At 34.6% G+C, this 15,840-nt stretch overlaps 1 protein-coding gene across 3 annotated transcripts in view; it reads right to left on the bottom strand.

Moving 5' to 3' along the window:
- Nucleotides 1-15,840, bottom strand: part of LOC145240064 (uncharacterized) — a 359,978-nt gene that overhangs the window by 39,468 nt on the left and 304,670 nt on the right. For all 3 annotated transcript variants that reach the window (XM_080103690.1, XM_080103691.1, XM_080103692.1), the window contains exon 2: nucleotides 10,356-10,422. In XM_080103690.1, the coding sequence (XP_079959816.1) occupies nucleotides 10,356-10,379 (24 nt within the window). In that variant the 5' untranslated portion in view covers nucleotides 10,380-10,422. The remainder of the gene's footprint in view (nucleotides 1-10,355; nucleotides 10,423-15,840) is intronic.

The raw sequence follows: 15,840 nt of genomic DNA, 5'->3' as shown, positions 1-15,840 counted from the left end.
AGAGAGAGAGAGAGAGAGAGAAAGAGAGAGAGAAAGAGAGAGAATTCCAGATTATTATTTTCAAGAGGTGAAGCAATCAATGAATAAATCAATTAATAAGCTGATTGGCCTGGCGAATCCTTATTAGAACGACACGCGGAAAATTTCTGTAGTTTAATCGGCACATATATTTCCTTTAGTCAATAGAAAGTGAATCATCTTCCACCATGATAATGCTCGTCCCCACACAGCGCTACTGACCAAAGATCTCCTAGAAGATTTCGGTTGAGAAATATTGCCCCATCCTGCATATTCTCTTGATCTATCTCCCCCGGATTATCACTCATTTTGAGGATTACAAAACCATTTAATAGGGGAAACAGAAGTCAACCGAACACTTTTTGAGAGAAGTCCTGCCATTGGTTAATGTAAACATCATCCCAAAATAATCTGATAAGGTTAACATTTAAGGAGATTTAATAAGTAGTTAGATTCACATACTGCATCAAAACCTTGACATTTTTGCAAGCAAGGCAGTTATAAGCTCGTGAACAGATGGAATTCTAAAATACATAATTTTTCATTTTCATGATGAAACTTTTAAATCGGCAAAAACTTTTACTATAAGTTCGGAAGATGAATAAATAAAATGATTACGTCTTATTCCCCACCTTCGAATCTATCCTCAAGAAATACAAACTTTTAGCCTGAGCGTAGATTATCTTGCAACGAACCCCCCCCCCCCCAACTTTTCTAACCGAGTAACAACCAATCATCGCTCTCGGCACACAATACCTTGTAGACAACTCCTGGTGGTCAATTCTCGAGTTTCGCACTCACGCCCCCGAATAAATCAATCTGGGACCTGTATCAATGCAACTTACAATCAGAGGAAATTAATTGATGCAAGTGACATTTGTTGATCAGTTATGATCGCTTCGATCTCCGTCGCGTATCGATCTGAGTTGAAAACAAGCCGTGTCAATATGCGTGCGGGTGCTATATGCGAGCCGCGCTGGATGTGAGCGTTTTCTGTATGGTCGGTGTGCACGCGGTTGCAGCATTTTGAAGACTGCGCTTTGAGACTTTCTTTTTTTGTAGTTGTCGAGTAAATATTCCCTGGCTTTCTTGGGGAAAAGCGTTTCCATCACAGGAAATTACTCAACAGTAGAACATTTAATAAGAAAACGATAAAGATATATCATTTGTTGCCCGTTTCTCCTTCTCTTTCACTCATTGATATATATATATATATATATATATATATATATATATATATATATATATATATATATATATATATTCTGTGGTTGTTTATCATTTTTAATAATAAAAACGATAAACAACCACAGAATTCGCGCATAAGCCTGAAGAGTCCTAGAGTGGATGAAACGCGGAATATTCAATGTAGCTTAATCGCCATATATATTTTATAACTTACTAACTACCTATTGAGCACTTTTGAAGTAAATACTTAAAGTTTACGCATAAATCTATACTTTCGTATATTAATTTTATGTGAGTAAATTAAGTATTTATATATATATATATATATATATATATATATATATATATATATATATATATATATATATATATATACACACACACAGTGGAACTTCGGGATACGGTTTTCCAGGTTAACACTAATATTTATGCCACAATCAGAAAAGTTAAGAAATAAAATATGTTTCAAACTGGAAAGTTCAAAAGCGAAATAATAATATGTCGCTTGGCATAAGAAGGACAAGAAATGTAATTGAAAATAAAAATCAAATTCACCCTAGGTACGAGTGGCCAGCATCTTCCTAAAACCTTCTTTAATCCTAACAAGAATGGTAATTCTGATTGGCAAGCCTCCCACCCGACAAAATCTCTCTGAAAAGCAAAAAAAAAAAAAATAAAATACTGATCCTTCCTTAAAGTAAAATGCACAATTTATCTCCCATACACGAAAGTTTTTGCCGATTTAAAAGTTTCATCATGAAAATGAAAAATTATGTATTTTATAATTCCATCTGTTCACGAGCTTATAACTGTCTTGCTTGTAAAAATGTTAAGGTTTTGACGCAGTATGTGAATCTAACTACTTATTAAATCTCCTCTATAATGTTAACCTTATCAGATTATTTTGGGATAATGTTTACATTAACCAATGGCAGGACTTCTCTCAAAAAGTGTTCGGTTGACTTCTGTTTCCCCTATTAAATGGTTTTGTAATCCTAAAAATGAGTGATAATCCGGGAGAGATAGATCAAGAAAATATGCAAGAAAAGTGGTTAACTGCCCTAAAATGCTAGAATGGCCTGGAAATGGTGTTTTTCCGGCACCTGGTTACGGTATTTGCACCGCCTTACGGTGTTATTTATAATCTTATTTGATTGTATACATGTGCCTTATATACTGTACTGTGTTTTCTTACTATTTTTTAATATGTACTGCATATAATTTTGTTTAGGCTCCGCCATACAGCGATTTCACCTTACAATCCCAACCCCGGAATGGATTAATGTCGTATCTCGGAGGTTCTACTATACACACACACACACACACACACACACACACACACACACACACACACACACACACACACACACACACACACACATATATATATATACACATACATATATATATAAAATATTCGAAGATAAACAGCTACGTTTGGTCGCTACAAACAACCATCTGTTTTAGTCAATGAGACTTTTTTAGGCGACCCTAAACCATTCGACGCTACAGAAAAACAGAAAAAGTGAGCTCTTCAAAAAAATAAAAACTATAAATGTTTCAAGCTATCTAAAAAAAGAAGGATAAAAATTAAGAAGTCGTATTTCAACCTTTCTGGAAAATCGTTCGAACATCAGCATAACTCACATCGAGAGTTGGGTGTAAAGACAATAACAATTTTAAATTATTAAAGTAAAGCGTATTTTACTAGAGAAGTAGCTTGAGTAAGTGGCGTTTCATTAAAAATGTCTGCTGATAAACTAATTAGTTTGCATGTCGAAAAGAGAGTTTGCAAACGTATTCGTTGATCAACTAGTCGCATATCAGGAAAAGTTTGTTGGGAGGGGGAAAGGGTTTAATAAAAAAAGAAATAAAGAAAAGTGAGATAGGGTTATTAGTTAATAAGTAATTGAATGTGGCGAAAAGCAGGAGAAAGATGGAGAGAAAAAAGAGAAAAAAAGGGGATTAAGAATGGGTAAATGAGAGAAAGAGAAAAAAGAAAAAGAGAAAGCATGAAAAAAAAACTGGAGCCCGTTATTTATTTGCTTCCCACGAAGCAAATTAGACACAAGGTCAATTTAATGTGGGAAAAGGAGGAAGGGGAGCTTCCCTGAGGGGAAACTGGATAATGGCAGTTGGCATAAAGGGTTGACAAAAACTGATTGCTACAAGAGCGATAGTCTGATATGTGGGGTTGCCCCATATATCAGTTTTAGTGCAGCATTTACAGAACAGATACTACACTTTGATCTTGATATATAATTTATTTCGTTAAAATGAAAATTACAATCAAAATAATTCAATGTAAAATTAAAATAAATTAAAAGCAAAATTCAAGTTTAGTGAACAAATTTAAGCACAAGGGTTTTTTGCAATTATGTTTGTTGTTCCTTTGTTATTTATTTTTTCTAAAATCCGATTACTGCATCGGAAAGGCCAGTTAAAAATACATAATATACTTTGTTATTTTCTTTAATTTAATCCCTTTTTTAGAATTTATTAGACAAAATTTAACTTTTATTTTACCGTGCCAATAAATATGATTATCACTGTATATATATATATATATATATATATATATATATATATATATATATATATATATATATATATATTGCTTTAAACAAAATGGCCGGCAAATGACCTCCCATTGTTGTAGCTTCATTGTCGAATACCATTAGAATAATATACAATCATTGTTATAATATGCGAGTGGCCTTCCTTTGATGTAGCTTCATTTTCGAATACCATTACAATAATATACAATCATTGTTATAATATGCGACTGACCTCCCTTGGCTGTAGCTTCGTTGTCGAATACCATTAGATTAATATACAATCATTGTTATAATATGCAAGTGACCTCCCTTTGATGTAGCTTCATTGTCGAATACCATTACAATAATATACAATCATTGTTATAATATGCGAGTGACCTCCCTTTGATGTAGCTTCATTTATTCTCTCGCATTTAGGACCGTTTGAGTCTTTGATAATCATAAGCCGATTTTCTCTATATAGACCAATGTTTTCAACTTCAATGGTCCTAGTTAGATTATATAATATATACACACCCTCTAGGTCTGTCATTTCAGTTGAATTCAAAGAGATAATCGGCACGTCAAATTGGCCTATTTGGTTATTCTTGGTCCACTGTTCATTTCTGCTTAATAGCACAGTATTTCTGCACTTTCCGAGGATTCATATTTCATCATAAAATATCGGAGAGAAGCTGTGCTAATTTAATCACCTCCTTGAAAAGGTCTTTTCGATAGAGGGGTAATAGTTTTCAATGTAAAATTGCAAGAACACTTTCTTATATTTGAGAACCCCTTAATCAGTTTATGTAAGGGATAAATACAACTATAATATATAATTGTCCGTTATATACACTCCCTGAATTGCCTCCTGACATCTTACGCATAAAATAAGATTTACTTTAAGATAAAAAGGCATATATATGTGTGTGTGTTTGTATGTGTATATGTTTATATATATAAACACACACACATTATATATATATATATATATATATATATATATATATATATATATATATATAAACAGTGGCGATCACTTTATTGCAGATTAGTAAAATATCAACATTTCACTAAATATACGTCACAAAAATATAAAAATTGTATCATCAAAGGACTTCTTACTTCTTTAAGGTTAGTAATTTTACAAAATTTTATTCAAATTCATGCGATATTCACGAAGCTATGCCATTTTATTCTTTATCAAGGAATTTTCACTGTTCATCAGGTTTTTTTTTTTTTTTTTTTTTTTTACACAGTAATCACCACTTATCAAGGCCCGGAAGCCACTCAAGGATAAGGGTTATTGCAAGTACATTACGTTAGTGAGGAAATTTGCTGAAATGTTTACTTAAGGGGGCGGTTCATTAGGAATTTGTTAACATTGGACTTGAAGACAACCAAGTTGTAGTCCGGAGGGAAGCAGGCAGACGGAACAGAGTTGCACAGGCGTGCAGTTCTAAGAAAGAAGCTTTGTTCATGGAATCTGCGTTTTGATTTAGGCACAGATATAGAGTGGGGGAAATTTTTCACAGTGGATTCAGCTAGACGGGTGTTTTTCGTGAAAGATTGGCGAGGGGGGACCAGAGATTGGAGTTCAGACGTGCATCTGCCATGGAAATAACGATAAAACAAGGACAGGCTCGCAACGTCTCTTCTGTGGGAGAGAGGTTGCAGGGTAGAGAAAAGGGCATCCCCCACAAAAAGGCCGTGTACCCATTGCTGGCAAGATTTACACCCACTGGCACTCAAAATGTTCTAATCAACTTATCCTCAATAATTCCAGCCCAAAACTTGATGCATCCACCTCCTTGTTGGCGATGAACTCTGTAAGGGGTTGGAATTCCGTTCGGGTTCAAAAATTTGGCCCATCCATCCGGACTGTGAAGAGTAGCAAGAGCCTGAATCGTTAATAGGACATGTTGGAAATCCATTTTCATGTAATTCTGTGACCAAGCCATTCATTTTTCCCTAAGTTGTTTACTCAGTGGATGCCTTGGAAGAGGTTTGATTTCCTTGCTTTCTCATCCAACACATTGCATCGGGTCTGCCTGGATCTTGCAATAATAGAATCACTGCTGCTGTTTGGATTTCGGTTGACTTCCCTACTAATTTCCCGAATATCACAATATGAAAAGTTACGCCTGGCGTCCTTATCCTTTTTGAGTTTGGTGTTGGGATTGTTCACGAATGAAACCAAGGTTCTTGGATCCCTTTTAAGTTCCGTGTTTAATCATTGACGGACAATCCACCTTTGAGTTCAGCAACATTCCTTTGTTATTCGATAATCTTCAATCGCCCATTTATGTAAGAGATCTGCAATAAAATGATTAACAGTATACATTCATTGACAAAGAATAAAATGCCACAACTTCATGAATATCGCATGAATTTGAATAAAATTTTGGGAAATAACTAACCTTGAACCAGTCCTTTGATGATACAATTTTTTGTGTTATATATTTAGTGAACCATTGATATCTTACTAATCTGCAATAAAGCGATTGACGCATCTATCTATATCTATCTATCTCTTTCTCTAGATAAAGTACATAAATATAAAATTATTAAATATAAAATTATTAAATATAAAAATATAAAGAAAAAAAGAAGAAAACGTATCTAAACACACCTAGGTTAAAACATCAAGGTCATATTTTAATACACAAGGAAGATTATCTCAGCCTCTTCAAAAATGAACAATAAAAAGGTGGAATAAAAATACTCAGATCCTTATCTCAGCCATTGGCTCGTAAAAACGGGACCGAGTATAACAAAGAATCTGACTGCATAGGGAGCGAAATTAATGCGACGTATATATATATATATATATATATATATATATATATATATATATATATATATATATATATATATATATATATATATATACTGTATTAACAAAACCAAGACTTACAAAAAATGAATTGATAGCAACAAAAAGTGTATTTCATTGTAAGTTACAATTGTTTCAAGACCGGTTGGACAATTTCAAGCATTATGACGTTTGAAAATTTTCACATAACCAGCCTTTCTTCAGACTTCTTGAATAAAGAAACACTTTAACAATAGAACATTATTTAAAGAACCTTTCCTTATAGGAAATGAAGCATGCGAAAACATTTATCCTGGACGCATCCTTTGTCAAGAGCTTTTTTTTCTGAATTATACGAACCCAGTATATATATATATATAAACACGCAGTAAAATTAATTTTGTGTATTTGCTTAACGAGTCCTCGCGATGATAAAACGTAGAAAAATCTGTACAGCTCAATTGTCATACATAGTTTCCTAACTTACTACCTAGATCTACTCATGTATTGAGCACTGTTGAAATAACTACTGAAAATTGATATTTAAATATATATCCTTAAAACATTTTATATGGATAAGAAAATATGTGTCTGTGAAGAGAAAGATCACATCTAGGTATTATATCAGAAGATTTGGTGCGTTCATATAAAACTATAAGTAGTTCTATCCGTCGGTTTCTGTTACACCCAGGATTTAAATAGTACCAGCGGAGGGGAGGGGCTTTGCCCGGGCGTAAAATACGCTTAAATATGATATTTTGATTTGTCCAGATTTCGTATATACAGAGTGGCCAACTTAAAAGTAGCCCGATCTCTCTAATCTTACTCAAATCATTTTTTTCAGATTAATCGGCCCACTTAAAAGTAGCCCAACCACTCTAATCTTTTTCTTAACAGCCAACTGACACCACAAGATCAAATGCAATTCCTTTTCCAAAAAGATGGCGCTACATGCCATACGTCTCACAGATCACTGACACAAGTTCATGACATGTTTACGGAAGAGAGAACAATAAGCAAAGGGTTATGGCCACGATGTTCCCCGGATTTGTCATCATGTAATTTTTATATTTGAGAGACTTTAAAACAAAAAGTTTATGCAAATAATCCTCCCAATCTAGACCACCTAAAGGAGAAAATTACCATCAGGAGAATCACCAGAGAAGATCTACAAGTTGTATCTGCAAACGATGTTGAATGTGCCCACAAATGCATAGTTGTCCACGGGGATCACTTCCAGTATCTTTTATAAGACTACAAGTAATTTAAACAATAAAAGAATGTTCTTCCTCTCTACTACATCTTATGGGCTATTTTTAAATCACGCTAAAAAAAATATTTAGGTACCATAAGCTAGAATCGAAACTGTACTATTCAAAGCTGATGACGTTACCACTGTACCATCGTTACATGCATACAAACCGATTAAAAATTAGAAATGAAAAATAGACTAAGATGAATGTAATAAGCGTTTAACGATTTTTACAGTTTCGTCTCATCACAATTTTAATCGGCTAAAGACCCATAAAAGAACGGCCCATAAAAAATCCAATCATCTGAGGCCCCTAGCGCCGTTCTGCGACTTTTAGTTTCGGAGTAGATAGAGTTTGAAAATATGGAAACAGACAGACGGAAAAAAACAGACCGACAGAGAAACAGAGAAACAGACAGACAGACAGACATTGGTCCGTTTATATATAGATTGGATTTTTTTATCGCTAAGAGAGTAAGCTGGGGTTTTTTTTTTTTTTTTCATTTACTAGCGGGAAGCGCTCGGACTTACCGGGTCGTAAAATATGCATAAATATATTTTAATTAATGGAGATTTCGTATTTATTATTATAAACCAATTATCTATTGAATTACATATTGTATCTAATATATAGTACTGATTTCAAAAGTGACAAAAAATGATTTGGAGGCATCAACTAAAATCGAAACCAACACCTTTAGCGTTCCAGCCATGTCTCCTACCGATATAGCTATTGATATTAAATGACTTGACGAAATGAATTTGAACATACGCAGAAAGATGTAAAACTATGTGGTCAAGTTGAAATGAACAGTTTACATTTTAACTTGACTTTACACGTTATTAATCCATGCAAATAAAGAATTTACTCGTTATAAACCATCCTTGGAGTATGATTCATATTTCCTGTTAATTTCAGTGTTATGTGAGTAGTAGTTTAAGAGTTTATCAGTTAAATATTTACATACAGACAAACATACATTTACTGTTTTATTTATATAGCAGGAGTCCTATAAGCAACTGCTTGCGTATATATCCTCAGATAAAGCTATTGATAATACAAATAAATAAGTGTTAACCGAAATTATTGTCGCATACATTTTCTGGAATAAATACAGGGTGGAACGATAAAATTGTCGCCCTAGAAGAGCCGACATGATTCCATTTCTGTTTGATAAAAACTGGTTTTCTTCTTTTTTTTGCAAATCATCTACTAGTTGGGCAGTTGTGTATAAATCCTAAGAGCGATGGAAGCCTTCTATCATGTCTGAAATTGACACAATGTTACTCGAACGAGATCGGAGATGCGCCGCTGTACAACTAATGCTCTCTACCGATCAAAGTTATGACAACAGGACCATTGACAGCACACTCAAAATACAAATCTGGATGGTTCAACGCTTGAGGGTACAACTCAACGAAATTTCCAGCCACGGTTATGGTTTTTGGTGTGATTTCAAGTGAGAGCCACACCATGTTACCTCGCATCTTCGAAGTCGGCTTGAAAGTCAACACCAAAGTGTACCTTGATGTGTTGAGGAGTGTGGTGATCCTCTGGTTCAATTAGGTGGCCGCTGGCGGATCCTGTGATTGGTAGCAGGACTCCGCACCGGTTCACAAGTCCAAAGAGACTCAGACTTGGCTTCAGAAGGAGTGCTACGACTTTGTATTCTTCTCTTACTTCCCCCTTTCTCCCCTGACCTGAATCCGCTGGACTACTTCGTTTGATCATACGTCGAGAACATCACCAACATGATCTTCTACAACACCAAAGCCAGCCTCAACGCCACCATCGGCCGAGTATTCGCCGAGCTTCCGCCGGCGCTTGTGGAAAGGGCATGCTCTCCGTTCCGGACCCGTATCGAGGCGATGACTGAGGCTGAATGCAGCTACATTGAATACATATCAGCTCTACTACATAATCAAGTTACCTGAATTGATTTTTTAAATAAAAGTTTTAGAATAAATCTGTAGTGTTTTTTTTCATTCGATGAAAATTTTACCGTTTCCCTCATTTATATACTTTTTTCATACATTTTATATCATTTTGGATTCTTCAAATTCTGTTCTCATCTTGATGGATATTCAGACAACGTTTCGATCGATGCAACTTCCGAACTTCTTCAGGTGTATCTAGTCGAACTCAGGGATTTTTCTGTCGAGCTCGGGAAATCTTTTGTCAGATTCGGGAATATTTCTGTTGAACACTGACCCCTGCGACACTCAAAATACAATTGAGAATTACATATGACTTCTAGCCAGTCATGGCTGACGGAACGAGAACATGCTGTGATAATTTAATTAAATTCCGTTCGCAATATCTGTGCAGATTCCAGCGTTCGACAGAAAGATTCCCGAGTTGAACAAGAATCGCCTGGAAAAAGTCGGAGGTTACATAGGTCGTAACATTGTTTGAATAACACTCAAGATGAGAACAGTAGTCAGAAGAATTAAAATAATATGAATTATCAATCCTCATCTCAAAAAATTCAGAAACGTGATGTTTTTTTTACACTGTTGTAAGCGGCACTACGTTTTTACTTACCCATATCACTTTCATCACGTGCATAGTCTCACCATCGAGTGGAAGTTCAGACGGAGATGTAAGCGAGCTGTAAAGAGACAAGTGATAAAGACAATTAGATGTGTACTCTGTTATTCCTTTTTGTTAAAAGTTTTGTTTTTTAATCCTTGTTTTTTTTGTTTTTTTTACAAGGGTGTCACCACTTATCAAGGTCCAGAGGCCACTCGAGGATAAGGGTTAATAGGTATACATTAGTCATTGTGATTTTAGCATAGTAAAGAGTGAGAATTTTGTAACTTGGATTACTTAGGGGGAGGATTCACTTGGAACTTGTTCACATTGGACTTTTTCTTTTTTTTTTCATAGGTATCAACTCATTATCAAGGCCAAGAGGCCACTTAAGGGTAAGGGTTAAAGAGTGTACAGTAGAAATTGGACAATATAATAATCATTAGTAATGAAAATTTGTTAAATTTGATAACTTATATGGAACGGCTCATCAAGAACTTATTTACGTTAGACTTGAACACAACCATATTGTAGTCAGCCGGAAAGCAGGAAAACGGAAGACAATTCCACAGGCGTGCAGTTCTAATAAAAAAAGCTTTGTTCATGGAATCTACGTTTAGGTTTAGGCACAGATAAAGAGTGGGGGAATTATTGATAGTGTTTACAGCTAGACAAGTGTTTCTTGTGAAAGTTTTGCGAGGGGGACCATAGATTGAAGCTCAGTTTAACACTTTCCATGAAAATAACGATACATCATAGACAAACTTGCAACATCTCTTCTGTGAGATAGAGGTTGCAAGGAAGAGAAAAGGACATCTCCTAAGAGGCTACGAAGTCTATTTTGAACTCTATCAAGGCAGGACAAGTCCTTTCTAGCAGCTCCTGCCCAGATGTGGCAAGTGTATTCCATCCTTGGACGTACCTGGCTCTTATATAGATAGAGAATTGCATCAGCAGTGAGATATCTACTGGATCGATAGAAAGATCCCACCATTTTTCCAGCGGCCTTGGCAACAGATTTGATATACGTGTTCCATTTAAGATCAGGAGTAATGGTCAAGCCCAGAAGCTTGTCAAAACTTGAGGCCTCCTGAAGACGAGAGCCATTCAATTCAATTGATGCCAGATGTTGATCAGAATGTTGATGATGTAAAGAGAGAAGCTTGGTTTTAGATGCATTAAAAGTAACCAGCCACTCCTTTCCCCCATTGTACTACATGCTCAAGATCAGAGGAGAGAGAATTGGAGAGAACTTGGTCGTTTACTGTCTTAGATGTGCTACCATAAATGGTAGTGTCGTCAGCATAAATGTCTACAAATGATGTAAGGATGTGATTTGGAAGATCATTAATGTAGATCAGGAAAAGAGTTGGGCCCAGGATGGTTCGATCATCAACAAAACTATGTCGTTTATTTCTTATTTTTTCCTATTATAACACACACATATATATATATATATATATATATATATATATATATATATATATATATATATATATATATATACTGCGTCTAAAATTATTAACAAGATAACATTGTTTTTACAACTTTCAGAAACTTACTGGTAGTTTCGTATCAAAAGCTTTGGAAACGTTGACCATGCTGAGCTGCGTGTACTGTGAAATTTTTGTACTGTTCCGCGCAACGTAAACAACTTGCCATCGTAATTGCGGAATCCACGGTATTTTACGTGTGTCAAATTATTAACAAGGCAGGTTGTTTAGTCAATAAAATGGGTTGTAAAGGTGGTTTGAGTAGTTCTGAAAAGAGTACTATTACAAAACTGCTAGCAAAGGGTAAAACTATCCTGGAAATATCGGAAATGAAAGGAAGACACCATCAAACTGTGAAGAACTTTGTCAGGGACCCTACAAAAGTAGGTAAGAAAGCCAATAAAGGTAAATCTAATGTGGGTTTACGCCGTTCTCTATTCTAAATTAAACGTGAAGTTGTTAAGAACCTTGGGCAGACAAGTCGAGAAGTCTTTGTCCAAGCCGAATTAAAGAATGTCTCAAAAAGTACTCGATGTCGCCTTCTGAAGTAAGTGGCTAAGTCTGTTAATCCCGTGACAAGGTCTCTATTAAAGCAACATCGCATACAAAACCGATTGAAATGGGCAGAGGACAACATGAAAACGGGTTTTTCCAAAGTTTTTTTCACGGATGAAGTGCGTGTCAATCTTGATGGCCCAGATGGCTGCAGCAAGAAATGAGTCCTAGATGGACGACATCGTCATCAACGTTTAAGGCGCCAACAAGGTGGTGGTGGGATTATGATTTGGGCTGGGATTATCGGAGGTACTTTAGTTGGCCCATAGAGAGTCACAGAAGGCGGTAAATTAACGTCAAATGCTTACATAGCTTTACGGAAGGAGCACTTTGAACGATGACCGAAGAAGCAAAGGTTGACGTTCAGAAGAACCATTACTTTTATGCAGCATAATGCTCCCTCGCATGCAGCAAACAAAAGCAAAGAGTATTTGAACAACTGGGGTTCTCTGGGCTACGGAAGATGGAGTGGCCTGCGAATTCACTAGATTTGAAACCAATTGAGAACCTTTGGAGTATCATGAAGCGACGCCTCTATGCAAGTGGATGCCAATTTAAGAGCAAAGATGAATTGTGGGATGCTCTCCAAGAGGAATAATTGTTGACAAAATCGCAAATTTGACTAATTCTGTGAACCAACGTCTTTTACAAAACATTTATAAAAATGGATCGCATATACCTTACTAATTATGTCAAAGTAGAAATTGATATGTAGTTATTGTGTTCTAAGCATGTTTCCTAGTTCATTTATTGTTTGAAAATTATTTCAATAAACAATTTATGGGTGTATTGTGTTGTTTCTCAACCTCGTTAATAACTTGAGACACTGAAATCACATATATTTCCATCTTCTGCCATAGTTTCGCTAATATGACTTTAAATGCTTTTATTTTCGGACTGGAGTAGCTGAATAGTATTGTAAGCACTTTCTCAAAGTTTCATGGAGATTGTTATTCACTCATTCCTTAAATATTTAAAAAATCTAAACTCGTTAATAATTTGATACGGAGTATGTATTTATATATATATATATATATATATATATATATATATATATATATATATATATATATATTAGTGTTGGGACGATTAATCGGAATCGGGAATCGGAAAAATCGGAGCTTTTGGGGGTATTGGAATCGGAAAAGCTTGAGCTTATTTTCCGATGCCAAAACCGATTCCTTAAATTATGTTTTTCATTTGATTTTGGTTTAAGAAACATCTTCCACTGCTTGTAGTAATAAAATAAAATAATGAATCTTTATTGGTTTAAACTTCCAGTGAGACTAAAAACTCTAGACCATCCCCTCACAAGCGTGTTTTTACGTGTGAGAAAATATGGGCACATTTAAGATGTGTTTTTACAGTAATCGGGATAAAATAACAATTTTATAGTTAAATATTTACAGATTTATAAAGAATCGGAATCGGTCATTATGTCGGAATGGGGAATTTAGTATGGAATCGGTAATTGTATCGGAATCGGGAAAGTATTGGAATCGTCTCATCAATATATATATATATATATGTGTATATATATATATATATATATATGTATGTATATATATATATATATATATATATATATATATATATATATATATATATATAAGGTTGTTGCATAAGTTCTCGCCGTTTCATAAATTTTTTTGTAATAAAACATGTTTTGATATTAGGCAAATTATTATATATCATAACAAAGCATATATTCTTTTACACAAGATAATGGTCATCTTTTTTTCTTTTGTTTTGTGCAGATATTTTTTTCTCATTTTTCAGAACCGTCAAATGAATTGTCAAGTAGCTAAAAGTCACATTTTTGACGCTTCCTTCTTTTCACCTTTAATCGAGGTCAAAAAGCGAGTGGAATCACCAAGGATAGTTATGCCGTATATGGAGAAAACGCTATAGCTGGAAGAACTAGGTTTGGTTTACCAGATTCAAACACGGTAATTTCTACCTAAATGACGCTGAAGACCAATAAAGACAGACGAAGACCAACTCAGGGTTCTTTTGAAGGAGGATGGCCATCAGACATGTAGAGAATTGGGTGAAAAGATGAGGTGTGATTTTTCGACGATTTCACGCCATCTTCAGTCGATTGGATTCACACAAAAAATTGGAGCTTGGGTACACACGAACTTAATTTTGCTGTTAAAGTTCTTTGATTTAAAAAAAAACGGCGGGAACTTATGCAACAACCTAATTTATATAAAACACTAAAGAGAGAAAATGAAGGTATAAAAACTATTATATAGCAATATATAGAGATTTATTCCTTTATTTGATAAGAGACTACATCAATTAGAGGGTGTTGGGTAAGTGGGTGCTCTCTATACCATGGTATTTCGTTATTACATACACATTAAAGCCACTATAACCTACCTACATTATACATTACTACACTCCACCTATATCACAGTGATCAATATATTCCGCCAAACAACCTAAATAATTTATTTCACTCCTAATATCGCATCCTTATTATATTACTCATCATATTCTCTACTCTTCTGATGAGAAGCATTACGCTTCGAAATGCCATCGTATAAAGAGTTCCCACTTATCCAACACATCTAATTAATGTATACCCTTATTAAATGAATCGATATATATATATATATATATATACATACATATATATATATATATATATATATATATATATATATATATATATATATATATATATATATATATAGGTTTTATTCCTTCATTTTCTCTCTTGATTGATATTTATATAAGTTCCAAAACAATTAGTTGAGCTTTCTATTGTTCTATTCTCTTCCTTTAACTCCTCCATATTATATATATATATATATATATATATATATATATATATATATATATATAGTGCAAAATTTTGTTGAACATTCAAAGACTCACATTTTCATTTTTATAACCTTCGTTTATTTCCTGGATTTTTTCCATTACAACTTTTTCCATTCATTGATGAGTTGGCAATTTTACGATTTATGTTTCCATAAAAATATCCTGTCCCCACCAACTTCTTCAGATGTTTATCCATTAGATTTTTACAACAATTTTTTTTAATATGGTGGAAGAAGCACAAAAAAGGGAGGAGGACGATGATCGACAATAGTTAATTTTTGAGGTTTAAAGCACATTAGGCGGTTGTCTGCAAGAACCCCTAACATGTAAAAACACATTTGACACGTACGCAATTCCTGAACGCTACGGCCCAGAGCAACGTGTTGGATTGCTTGCTTCTCTCATTCTCTCTCTCACTCACTCACTCTCTGTCTCTGTCTCTGTCTCTGTCTGTCTGTCTGTCTCTCTCTCTCTTTCTCTCTCTACCCTTTTCATATATTCCTGTGTCTGGTTTAACAGCTTAAACCCTCCTAACCTACAGCACCTTCTATTGTTTATTAAATTTTAAAGGTCAAAACTTAAAATTGAAATTCTCCCCCCTCCTTTCCTTACTCATC

The sequence above is a fragment of the Euprymna scolopes genome, chromosome 19, assembly GCF_053919585.1.
Source record: "Euprymna scolopes isolate OS-2025 chromosome 19, ASM5391958v1, whole genome shotgun sequence".
NCBI classification, from domain to species: Eukaryota; Metazoa; Mollusca; class Cephalopoda; order Sepiida; family Sepiolidae; genus Euprymna; species Euprymna scolopes.
The sequence above is the reverse complement of the archived record's forward strand: the minus strand, read 5'-3'. Positions and strand labels throughout refer to the sequence as shown.